We start from the raw sequence: 13,512 nt of genomic DNA on the forward strand, positions 1-13,512 counted from the left end.
GGGCAACATTGGCAGATCCAATTTCTCGGAACTTCCTTGAAAAGGGGGATATCGATATTGGTACTAACAGATACCTTTTCAGGTTGGCCAGAAGCCTTCCTGTGCAGAACTGCTAAAGCCCGGGAAGTGACCAGAATACTACTCCAAGAGATAATACCTAGGTTTGGAGTCCCAGCAGTAATGTCCTCGGATAGAGGACCACATTTTGTGTCCAGAATAGTGCAACAGATCAGCCACCATCTAGGAATAGATTGGCAATTACATAACCCATACTGACCACAATCAAGTGGCCAGGTGGAAAAGTTTAGTTACTCAGCCCCAGTAGTGTCTCATCAATTCTTAAGATCCAATTTTACCCTATCACAGATGATAATTCCTACCTCCATAGGACTAAATATAAGTAGTATAAAAGAACTATTAAAACATAGAGATTTACAACATATACTGGAAGAAACCAAAGAAAAGGGACACGAAACTCTTCTTATGATCCATCATGATGTAGAGGGGATCAAGAAAGTTTTAAAAAAGGTAGAACAGGATGGAAACCATAATTGGTGGGATACTCTCTTTGGCTGGTCACCTTCTGTAACAGGAATTCTTAACGCTATGGTACACCCCATTGTGATCTTATTGATCAGTTTAGGAATTTCCTTAATATTAACCATTATGTTATATTTGTGGGTTTGGAGAATATTTAAAAGGGGACACTTATGTATGATGCTTTAAATCATTCGGGAAGACTGCTTAAGTAAAAGAATTTACTTAGTTTGATAGAAAAGGGGGGATTGATATGGAGAAATAGTGTGAAATGGGGACAATGGACATCGATTGTGATTGTATATGTCTGCTCAAGGAATGTGGGTATGGTGACTGGTCATGGGTGCGGTGTCTGGTCACATAGGCACACAGCTCTTAGGAGACAACTACAGTTTTTGAGGAGACGCCTGCCCCTCTGCCCCTCTTCCTCTAACAAAGGGGAGACGGGGAGACGCCTGCCCTTCTTTCTCTAACAAAGGGGCTATTTAAAAGAGAATGAGAAAAGATGAGAGACATTCAAATGCTATCTAGAGGGAGGGAGTGCTAAGTCTCCTTGCTGAAGAAGATCAGATGGTCACAAGAACATGAATCACCTACAAACCTGCAAGACCACCACATTCCAGGAAACGGACTGACAAGCTAATTAACATACGAAGCGGGGTTTAGGTAACGAATATGTATAGGCATTAATTGAATATTCATTTGTTTCATTGTATAAATGTGGGATGGTTCGTCACTTCGGGCATGCACGCTTGTGGAGGAGCGATCCCCCGTGCATCTGCGCGCAATAAACATACCTACTTTATAACTTTCGAGTTATAGAGTCTAATTCCGCACGTCAATTCCACCACTTTGTTTTCCCCCCATGTTATCTCAATCGCTATCCCAGCCACAGACCACTCTAATTTCACTTAGAGCGCTCTCTCTCTCTTATCCCAAGGCGTCCAAACCTTACAGTTAGGGCATCCAATTTCTTGTCCCCACCATACATACAATAATTCTTTACACCATATACACTTTAAAACATATAGAGGTTCACATTCACTCCGCGGATGTTCAAGGCAATAACCACATACCAACATTCATAATATACTTAATACAGAAATGTTCTCACATTTCCAGCATAAATGAGTATAACAATTATTATTAATTACCTTATAATTATTAATCCTGTATATACAGATTGACTTCAAATAATCAAACAGGTGGGTTTTTTGGTTGTGTTTGTTTTTTTTGGGTTTTTTTTTTGTTTTTTTTTTAAGTCTCCTGACCAAAACAGAATCAGAGTTCCGATATTCCCTTAATATCAGAACAGGTACCAAAACAGAATCAGATGTATACCTGTGGTGCTAGCTACCCGGTATATGCCATCCTGCATAAGCATACAATGATCTTACGCCTTACGGACAGCTTTACAGATGGACCGGTCCCAGAGCAGAATCCAAAACAGTACCATTTAAAATATAATATTAATATAATATTTACAATTAATATAATATTTGAATAAAGATAGTACCTTTGCTCTGTAAGATGGAGTCCTTGTCTGCTCCTGCGGTGATCCAGATGAGATGAGGAGCCCCTTTGGGAAAATCCTCGAGGGTACTCTAGGGAGTCCCCGCTTTCAATGGGTCCCACAGCTGAGCGGAGGAGGTCCCATCTGGGTCGTCAAATTGATTTGAATAATCAGTCAGCAATATGCAGGCAAGCGGAGGTTATCTTTATTCGGCAGCGCTGGGTGCATGGGGGATCGCTCCACCAAAGTCATGCACACCGAGGGGACTTTTCAGTCCCCCCTTTATACAGGCTACTCATACCTATTCATTAGTTTTCCAAGAAATTGTTTACATATTCATTACAATTCTGAGAATCCATTTACATATCTTGTGCCTGCACAATGTCCTTGAGGAGTTGTCTCTGCACAGACTCTATTCCTTAGTGGCCATGTTTAAAGTCTTCATCTTTGCCACATTGCATGTACGACAGGAATCTAAGACAAAATGTCCCTTCTAAAGATAACCAACTCAAGGACTTAACAGTCTGTACATCCGTCATGTGGCAATAAGGGTCCTTGTACATTTCCTGACTTCTAACTAAACATAGGTGCGTCATCCTTTAGATAAGTGGTACAGCATACACTACTCAATTTCTAGTACTGATCACCTCATGTGAAAAAGACTATTTCAGAGAAAACAACAATAATGATCAAGGGTGTTGAAAAGTAAGACAAATAGGCACTGAAAAGTTTGGAAAAGGTGTTGAACCAGATACAGTAAAATATATGTGAAACAATAAATGGTACAGAAAAGGCAGATCAGGAACTAATTTTCCTGTATTTTAACCTGTGATTCATGTGAGTGTGCAGGACTGCCCCGATCAAATCACGATTAATGTATTCCTTCCAACGTGACTCCTAACAAAACCCTGATCATTTATCTTGATTTGCAGTAGTCAGAATTTGGGATGAAATCTAAGACAGGTTAAATTGATCCACATCTACCTCCTGTTGGTGTTTTAGTCCTTACTCTAAGTTGGCCACATGGGTGGAAGGCAGCATGCTGGATCAGGTACCACAGGAATCCCTGCATTCTGGCAAAAGAGAACCCCATTTGCATTGAAGGCAGACACTGATAGTGCTACCGAAATCTCAGAATGAAGAATTTATCGACACCAATTTGATATAGATAAGCAGACACTTCTTTATTAGCAGCCAGGTGCGTGAGCGAGTCCTCTCACAATCAATGCATGCCAGTTCTCAAAATCAGACTCCATATATAAAACTTATTCATACATATTCATTAAGTATTCATGCATAACCATGATATTTCCCGTAAATCATTAACATATTCTCCTCCTATATCCGATTCTGTGCAGTAGAGCTTAGAAGAGTCTAGAAATGGGTCTGGGGTACGATTTGGGTAGGTGGTACATGAGTCGGTGGTCGCGATCGCCCCCTGCCTGAATTACCTTTTACTAAAGTTCACGGTTTCTTGGCAGGTAACTACAAGCTGTTCCAGTTGACTCTCTGCGGTTTCCATTAATCTCATATTCTGACATTTCAATACACTTCTACATACAGAAGACTGGTCAAATACAAAGAAACCTTTCAAACCCTCAAGTTATTACCTAAGTTTTAACAATGGTTCTAGCCCCTTCTTCTAGCCTTAGTACAGGATGTACAGAAGATCTCATAGCAGCTTTTACTGTGCAACTATAAGTTTCATTAAAAATATTTCTTATCCTTCTATTTTTCAATTTTATAAAATCAAATAAAGTCAATCAATCTTAACTTATTAAGAAATCAATAACAATGATACACTGATGGTGCAACTGGCTGCAGCAGCAGCAAGCTGACGACCACTAGCCTTGACAGAATAAGAGCTGTGGCATTTCTATGGATGCTGATAAATGCTAATGAAGGGCTTGAAGAGCACTTTAGAGCCCACTGGGGGGTTAATCGTAACCAGGCCAGGTCAGGGTGCTTCCACTAGTACCAAAGGAGCTGTCAGGTAAACCCAGAAGCCTTGATACAATATTGTTTGCATTCAAGGTCTTCAGCTCTGCCATCCTGAGCAGCTGCTAGCTCTCTGGAGGAGACTGATGTTTCTTGCTTTATCACTGATGGGGATATCCAGTATTGCTCTCCATAAACTTGCTGCTGCAAACTTAGTGTTTGGAGACAATAGCACAGATGATGCAACATGACTGTGTTCAACTGGGCTGGCCACCAAGGAGCTGGTTGTGTGGTGAGCTATGTGGTTCTTTGGGCACTATTGGTATCAGCTAATTAAAGCAGACTACCAGAGTTAAACAGTGAAGGAATTCAGGGCTAACATGCTAGACTGGGGTGAGCTGATATATTCAAAAAAACGTTAAGTACACAGTCCAAGCAACAGTAATAGAAAAGCACTGTGATAATATATGCACTAACATTGGAAAAATGAAGGTCAGAAGAAAGAAGTGAACAAAACCAAAACCCAGGTATTGAACACTAAAACCAGCAATAAAAGCAAGCAGTGGATCTTGTAGGATTCCAGTGAATTGCCCCCAAATGAAGACAAATTATTTGACACAAAGACCTTTGAGAAGTAACATACACTTTGAACTATGCAAGGGAAATAAACAATAACCGTGTATATGGTAGGATGTTGATGGGAAAACATGAAGAACTGGGGGGCCAAACAGAAACAATCTCCTCCACATAACTCCTTTCCTAGCAGGGGCAAGAAAGCTCACCACAACACAATGAAGGCAGCATTTACACCCAGGAAAGAGACAGGAAAAAGTTTGTAGCTAGTGCATGCCATACAAACTTTAGTTTAAATTGTTCTTTAACAGGTAGAAGTCTTGAGAGAAGCTTGTATCCAAGGTTCCAAAGACAGCTCATCATTAATGGGATGGGATCTATGTGATCAGACAACACAGGACCAGGTGCCACAGGAGCTATAAGGGCAAATGATCAGGGCAGGATAAAAAAAAAAGCACAGGAATGGGATTAAGGCTGTTCTACAGAAAGCCAACATAAGCAGCACAAACACATTTTTCAAGAGAAATAAAAATACACATTATCTACAACTAAAACACATACTTTCCTAATTCTAACCTGGTCACAGCACTCTCCAAACTATCATGCTACAAGAAAGTCTTTTACCATCTCATACCAGCACATTCTGCATATAGTCCCTCTGCTGCCTCCTCACCTCATCCAGGACACATTTTCTCTCCCTTCTCTCTGCTTCTTCCTCCCTCTTTTCCTTGGCTGCTCTGCCTCTCCATTGGCTCTTAACCAGCCACACCTGCCCATTATCTAAATCAGCCTACCCACTGCCCCTGAAGCCAACCCACAGTTTTATATTATCAATGCTAATTAGCCCAGCTTCATTCCACTATATAACCTTACTTTTCTTGCTTTTTTGTAAGAATCAGCTGGAGGAGGACTACCAGAAACAGTGTAACTTTCCCATAGCATCTGTGTAATAACACCTACTGCAGAAAAGTTCAAGAACAAGATGGCATAAATTCTTCCTTCTCACAACATGGAAACCCTGAAAAGAAAACAAAGCATCTCAGAAGATGTACAAGCTTCTTTATCAAACCTGGAGAAGTGCTGAAACATCTTTGAGGGGGGTCAGAAGTAATCATCATAAGTTTGAGTCAGGGAAATGTGTAGATTTATGAAAATGTAATCAACAGATTTAAAGAGGCTGAATTTACAAGTATTATAACCTGTAAAAATTGGTATAAAACACTCAAAACACGGCAGTTTAGAAACGCTACCAGATTATAACCGTGTTATTGTTCTGTCCGCGAGGCCGAGGTGCTTTTCTCGGATGAGGGCAGAGACCGCGGAGGGGAGAGTGAGAACAGCCAGGATTTGGCGCCCACCCTACGGCCGGTCGCACGTCAGAGGGCGGGCAGGGAAGGGGCGGGCCAGGTCTATCCGTGGGGGTGGCCGCTCTGCGTTTGGCTCTTCCGTCTTGCTTTTCGGCTCGGGATTAGCGAAACTGGTAATGTGGGACGGTCGCCGGCCCGGCCCCCGCGCCCTGCCTCGCCTGGCGGGTTGAAGCCAGGACTCGGAACCGGCCGCGCTAGTAGCACAACGGAGCCGGGTGAGCCAGCTGGCGCAGCGTCCCCGCCGGCGGGACGCGGAGGCAAAGGGCAAGCCGCAGCGCTCTTCTGCCGCAACCCCGCCGGCGCAGTGCGGTGAGGGGTGGCGGCACCGCGGCGGCGGGGAGCTCCCGGGGGGCGGTTGGGCGGTGGGGCTATGGCGCTGCGGGCCCGGGCGCTGTATGACTTCAGGTCGGAGAACCCGGGGGAGATCTCGCTGCGGGAGCACGAGGTGCTGAGCCTCTGCAGCGAGCAGGACATCGAAGGTTGGCTGGAGGGTGTCAACAGCCGCGGCGACCGCGGCCTCTTCCCGGCTTCCTACGTGCAGGTAATCCGCGCCCACGCCGCCGAGCCGCCGCCGCCTGCCCGCTACGTCAACCTCCCTGCAGACAGCTTCGATCCGCTGCTGCCCCACGCCGCCTTCAAGCCGGCGACACCGCAGCCCCCGCCGGAGGCAGTGCCCGGGCCCTTCTCGCTGCCCCCCGACGACGACGGGTACCCCTTTCCGCCCACGCCCTACGGCGGGTCCTACCACCCCAGCCAGGGCAGCGACGACGACTGGGATGAAAGCTCCACGATGGCTGATGAGCTGGGCACCTTGCGGAGCTCCCACCCAGACTACAAGGAGACAGGCAGTCAGACCTCTGGCCACTACCGCCTGTCCACGCAGTCTGAGCTGTCCCTGAGCTCCCGCGGTGGCTACCTAGCAGGCCACCCACACTCGCCTGGCAGCAGCGCCAAGAGCTCGGCCACGGTCAGCCGCAACCTCAACCGCTTCTCCAGTTTTGTCAAGTCCGGTGGGGAGGCTTTCGTGCTGGGTGAGGCATCAGGCTTCGTGAAGGATGGGGACAAGCTGTGTGTGGTGTTTGGCCCCCAGGGCCCTGAGTGGCAGGAGAACCCCTACCCCTTCCACTGCTCCATTGAGGACCCCACCAAGCAGACCAAGTTCAAGGGTATGAAGAGCTACATTGCCTACAAGCTAGTGCCCAGCCACACTGGGCAACAGGTACACCGCCGCTACAAGCACTTTGACTGGCTCTACGGGCGCTTGGCTGAGAAGTTCCCTGTCATCTCTGTGCCCCACTTGCCGGAGAAGCAGGCCGCTGGTCGCTTTGAGGAGGACTTCATTTCCAAACGTCGCAAAGGCCTGGCCTGGTGGATGGACCACATGTGCAGCCACCCTGTGCTGGCTCAGTGTGATGCCTTCCAGCACTTCCTCACCTGTCCCAGCACAGATGAGAAGGCCTGGAAACAAGGCAAGCGCAGGGCTGAGAAAGATGAGATGGTGGGTGCCAACTTTTTCTTGACCATTAGTGTCCCCACGGGCCTTGGGGCCAGCCTGGACTTGCAGGAGGTAGAAAGTCAGGTGGATGGCTTCAAAGCCTTCACGAAGAAGATGGACGAGAGCACCCTGCAGCTTAATCACACGGCCAACGAGTTTGCCCGCAAGCAAGTCACTGGTTTCAAGAAGGAATACCAGAAGATGGGGCACTCTTTTAAGTGCCTCAGTCAGGCATTTGAGCTGGACCAACAGGCCTTTTCAGATGGCCTCAACCAAGCCATAGCCTTCACTGCAGAAGCCTATGATGCCATCGGGGCCCTCTTTGCAGATCAGCCCCGGCAGGACCTAGATGCTGTGATGGATTTGTTAGCGCTGTATCAGGGGCATTTGGCCAACTTTCCAGACATCATCCACATCCAGAAAGGTAACACCCTTACACGTTTTCCAAAACTGAAGTTTTATGTATCAGTGGTATACGCACAGATATAGAGACAAAGGGCTAAATTTGCTCTGCATATGGCTTGCTGGCCTTGGGTTAAATTTTTCAGTGTTTACTCAGTGTTGCTAAAAATACAAAAAACTCATTAGTGACAATTTTATTTCTGTGCCAAAGGTCTAGTCAGAGGTCCTCAAACTTTTTAAATGGGGGGCCGACGCGCGGATGAAGTGGCAGGCAGTCATCTGCGGCTGCTTGGTTTCCCCTCCCAACCCCCGGCGGGGGGGTTCTGTAAATACCGGGGACCGGATTGAGAACCCTGGGGGGGACGTATCCGGCCCGTGGGCCGTAGTTTGAGGACCCCTGGTCTAGATGATGTTGGGAATTTTATTGGTCAGAGGTTACTGTGTTTGGCTGTGTATCTCTGAAAGAAACCACATCTGCTTATACTGCTGATACATTAAAGATTAATGGTCTTGTTTACAAACTCTGGAGATCAAGCGGTATGAAAACATCTATTACTCTTTGATGTATGTTAGGTACCTTAAATCTCTGATCTAGTAGATAATAAATATGAAGTAATCTGAAGATGGAGATATCAATTGACCAGCTTGTTTGAGGTGTGCGTGGTAGTGTGTGCATTTTGCAGTGTCACAGTCAGATGAGATGTTTAAAGCTGCTGGGGTTTGTTAGTTCAGCCATGCATTAAATTCTCTTAGTGCCTTTGTAAGGATGGTCTGCCGCAATGTTTTTAGGTGGAGTTGTTATTCTTTGCCCTTATTATCATAAAAAGATGTTGCTCACCTGTTATCCTTTCATCATCTTTCTAGCTGAAACATGCTTCTGGGGTTCAGGTTGCTGTTTGTATGTTTGGGATCCGTCGGAGAGAAAGAAACTCCAAAAATGAAAAACTCATCTTCTGTATAACTAGTGACACTTGTTCAGATAAATAGAAGTTTGTAGCACTGTATATTTGGAGATGATTTCCCAGCTGTGAAGTTAATACTATTCATATAATCTTTACCACTGTGAGAAGACTAACCTGTTATTCATTCTTTTTGCTGTTATATATGATCAGGGATGTGTGGGGATTAGAGCTGTAAAAGAAACCAAGAAAACATCACATGCATGAAAACAATGCATGAGCTTTTTTTAATTGAAAATTATTTTGGAGATTAATAAGTAGTGTTCTGCACCCCAAGAGGCAGAGCTTGAATTGTCACCCATGGTGAATCAGTCTTTTGTGCCCTTATGTGATATTTCCAGGGCTTTTGCATCTGGAACAGTACCTTGAGTTTTACAATAAAAGAGTTGGAAGAGGTTTTTTTCAACAGATCAAAAAGGCAGGCTTTTGGGAGGTATGCATTATTGCTGGGGAAAACTGAGGAAGCAGAGTTGGTACAAAGTGCACAATTTGTTATTTTAAAAAGTAAGCTTTTCATTAAAATTGCTTGCATCAAAGTCAGATTTGCATTCTTTTGTCAAATCTTAAAAATTGTGAGTGGAAACCTAAACAATCAATAATATTTTTAAGAGAAAAGTAAGTGTGCAATCTAACCTTAGAGGAATTGTTCTGTTAGCTGCTATGGCATTGTGTTCTGATAACAACTTTATTTTAAATTTGGAGAGAAGGATGACCTTGATAATGCCTCATGTTTGGGAGCAAAGGATTTTAAAGTGAGTTGTCAACTAATAATAGGAATATTGGTAAGCTTCTGGAAAAAAACAAAGGGAAAGATTTTTTATTAGGTAGAATAAAACATGATATATACTATTTAAATACTGTATCCTCAAGCTTTAAGAATATATGGAGTTCTTTGTAATATTTTTGGAGACTTGACTTTGAGGAGAGGATTGGGGATAAGATACATGCTTGACTCAACCCATAGTTCCTTCAACATGCGTGTCTGTTTCCTTTATAGTTCTGTTTAAATTTGCACTTATTGGTTAGGTTTACCATGCTGAACCAGGGAAAGCTCATCTAAATGAGTTTCCACTAGAGTGGTTCATGTAGAGCTGATTTTGTGCCAGAACACTGCCCTGGAACTAGCTGGAGAAATGTACAGCTGGTCTGCATGCAGGTGTTAATGCTCTAGCACCTCTGGGCTAACACTGCTTTCATCACAATATTGTCCCTGGTACATACTTGCCATCAGAAAATGGCATGGGCTTGAGAGATTGGTCTCTTGAGTGTCCATGTTTATCATAGGAATAGGGTTATTGGCCAGGTTACGTGTTTGTTGTTCCCTTTACAAAACAGGCAAACTGGAAGAAAACTGAGAGGAAGATGGTTTTTACCCCCAGTATATTGCTGTTTTATTACTTTTAAGGGTTACTTGTAACAAGGTATAACTTTTCAGTTCCAAATTGTAAACTTCAGATGAAAATACGAACAGTTTAGTGTTCTTACAATATAAGAGCTTTCTTTTAAATTTACTAACTGGGATAGTTGTCAGTATTTGAGAATTATTGTCTGTATAGACCAAACAAAAATCAGTTGGTGATAATAGATCATATGAAAAATAGAGCTGACATGTTTTTCTTTCAGTGTTTTATTTTTCAATGTGCAGCTTCTTTGTGCAGTAAAATAACCCCAAAGTGCCCTTAGAAATGGTAGAAACAGCAGGATCATTGACACGTTGATTACATGACCATGACTTTAAAAAGATGAACTCTGAAGTTAGGAGTACAACTCCATTTTTCTTCAACATAGTACAAATGTATTGTCCACTTGGGATAAAAACCAAAGCCTTTTCTAGATTCCATTTCTATATTATCCTAGACCTGAGAAGGACCAAAAATTTAAGGCTGTGTTTTGCTGATTGACTGAATACCAAGCAAAAATGAATTCCAAATCAAATATAAGAATAAATGCAGTTTGTTATATTACACTGTAATAAAGTAAAAATAGCATGCAATATGATAAAAGGAAACAGTACTAGTTATTATGCACATTATGATAAAAGAGCAATAGGAGCAAAGCATCAGATCATTACTGCAAAGCGTTACAGAGACTAAGAAAAGATACATCACCAATTACCACTTTAACATCATCCAGGCCCACACTTTGGCTGGGAAGCCCCATTGCAGCCAGTGCCAGGAGTCTCTCTGTAACAGGGAAAATTCCTACGCAGTGCCTCCACCCGTAGGTGAGGCTTCTGGCCCAGTCCCGGAGCTTGCCTGCCTTTATACTCAGTGAAAAACAAAAATAGTTTACACACCTAGTGTATGTAAACTTTTAAGTTTAGGCTAAGTGCAGGTGTGCACTGTCTCATGATTCATAAGGTTCACACAGGGATGTTGGCCAGATGCCTGAGTGTGGTAGAGTTACTGTCATGACACAGCTGCACACAATATTGTCTGGATCTTCCTGCTCATATCTTGCTTGTTCAGGGGGCTCAAGACAAACACCACCTGCTCATTAAGGTTGTACTTGAGCTCCCTGAGCTCCCTGTCCAAATTAAGCAATCCCTAATTAAAGACAAAGACTTTCATAAGCAGTAATCGATTAAATAAATTTTCACCACAGGTTGCTATGCCCAAAACATACCCATATCTATGGATAGAATATTAGACTGCCTTGTCCTGTTACAATTTTGCTCTACTGCAGATAGTTGAACAGCTGTTTAATGTGATTTGGAAGTGTGGTTTCTGGTATGGACTGAGAAGTCTGCATGTCTGGGGTTTTTGAATCATTTCTGCAACTTTTCTTCTGCAAAAAGAAGGCCAGAGAATCTCTGAGCCAGAATTAAATTTTTTTTTCTGTTTTGGCTTTATCTTTTCTCCTAGAATTATGAACCAAAGCCATGTAAGCCCCACTATTGCTTTTTCTGCATATCAGCAGGAAAATGTGTTAACCATTCTGCTTTTAATTGCTCTGGGGTCCAGGTCTTTCTACATTCTGTGTTGAGGACATCATACATGATCTGAAGTATGCAGAAAGGGATTGTAATTTTGGTCACTTTTGTTAAACGTGAACCAATGTGTGGCATATTGATGCACGGACTCTGAGAGCGGATTGAAGACTCAAAGACACTTTTTAAAATCAAGCAAGCCTTTTATAGCTTTACAGCAGGCTGACGTATCAGCTTGTAACTATGCTCAGTAATTTTCCACTCTTAGCTCTTTTTTTCTATTGCAGACACAGCAACTTAGCAAGTCCCTTTATCTACAAGGCCACATACTCTGCAGACAACTCCAACTCCGTATCTTAGTTTCTCTACTTGCTCCCATGGCTTCCTTCCAACAAGCATAACTGTGTCTCCCAAGGTTGGTTTTCGCTCACTGATGCTGTCGAGCTAGCTTGAGACATACCCACACCAATGGACTGTGGGAATATGTTCATATGTTCAAACTGCTTATTATCTTATTAATATTGTAAGTATTTTATGAAATGGCAATAACTTCAATAGGAGATTTTAAAAGATTCCTCTCCTTCATCATGTGTACTCAGTGTTTAAGGAATTTTCTGTGAGGGAAGGAAGAGTTGAAGTTCCTGCTCCAGAAGAGATGGAGGAAGGATTTGAACTCCCACATGTCAGTTGAGGATAAACTTCTGGTTTAGTAGGCTTGAAAACTAAGCTGCACTTTTGTAATAGCTTTTGCAGAACTGGTATGTCTTTCAAGAAATAGTAGTTTCAGTTGCTTTAATTTTGAGAAGAAAAGCAGCCTCCCATCTTCATTTGTAATGGATAATGCCACCTTTTCTGTGTTTTTAAGGTCTACATGTGGAAATTCCCTAGACATTCTTGGCAAAATAATTCCTAAATATTAATTGCTAGAGCTTCACTCAATTGATGAGTTCTTCTGACTTACATAATCTTTAACATAAATGCTCACTGCAGGCCCATGCAAGTTCTGGTTCAGAAAATTTATGCACATGTGAGAATTTGCGACAGTGTATGCTAGTACTGTAGCTCATGCTGGTCTGGCTATCTTGTCTTGATATTTGCTTAGTGAGAGTAGAGAAGTTATGGTATTTGGGGTTTCTTTCATTCAGGTTTGTTTGAGGAATTACTATAATGGGCCTCTTGTGATTCCTGAAAGTGTAAGAAATACTAACTTGCTGTTTCATCTCTGCTTTCCGGATTTCTCTTAACATTGCGATGTTAATGCTTGATAAACTTTTGGTTATGATTTTTGCAAAACAGATTTGAGAAAGTGGCCTAAATGTTTTCTGATATGTAGGTGGCAATTACATTTCCTCTGCATGCCAAGATTTAAAAGAATTATTTAAAAAAATATCTGAATGACCCTTTTGCTTCTTGATCAACCATTTATGAAAAATAAGGCAAATGGTCTTATTTACCTGAAGCAAACTTTATTCTAGAAATGTTTAAAGAATGTACTGGGAGTAAAGAATGTACTGGGAGTGTTTTTAGAATATTTTTCAAAATAATAGGCAAAAAAACATTCCAGAGCTGGAAATGCATCAAAATTTTAAGCATTGAAAAATCCCAAACAGCATTGAACCATGGAGCTCTCTATAACATTTCCAGCAAATTATTTTTTGGGGGGAAGGGAGGAAGGATATGTGTGCTCATTAATAAATCAGACTGGTTAGAATTCACACCTAAATTTTTATATCACAATTTAAAATCAGTGTTCTTATCTCTTGCTTGTTGCTTTCTAGCCTCTTAAATTTGTTGTGCAG

The 13,512-nt window shown here is 42.7% G+C and overlaps 1 protein-coding gene across 1 annotated transcript in view; it reads left to right on the forward strand.

Annotated features, from left to right (window-relative positions):
• The first annotated feature begins 5,968 nt into the window (after positions 1-5,968).
• Positions 5,969-13,512, forward strand: part of LOC121080595 (sorting nexin-18-like) — a 56,290-nt gene continuing 48,746 nt past the window's right edge. Inside the window, exon 1 of the mRNA XM_040578730.1 lies at positions 5,969-7,847. Coding sequence (XP_040434664.1) covers positions 6,299-7,847 — 1,549 coding nt within the window. The 5' untranslated portion in view covers positions 5,969-6,298. The remainder of the gene's footprint in view (positions 7,848-13,512) is intronic.

This window comes from Falco naumanni, chromosome W, assembly GCF_017639655.2.
Source record: "Falco naumanni isolate bFalNau1 chromosome W, bFalNau1.pat, whole genome shotgun sequence".
Lineage (NCBI taxonomy): Eukaryota > Metazoa > Chordata > Aves > Falconiformes > Falconidae > Falco > Falco naumanni.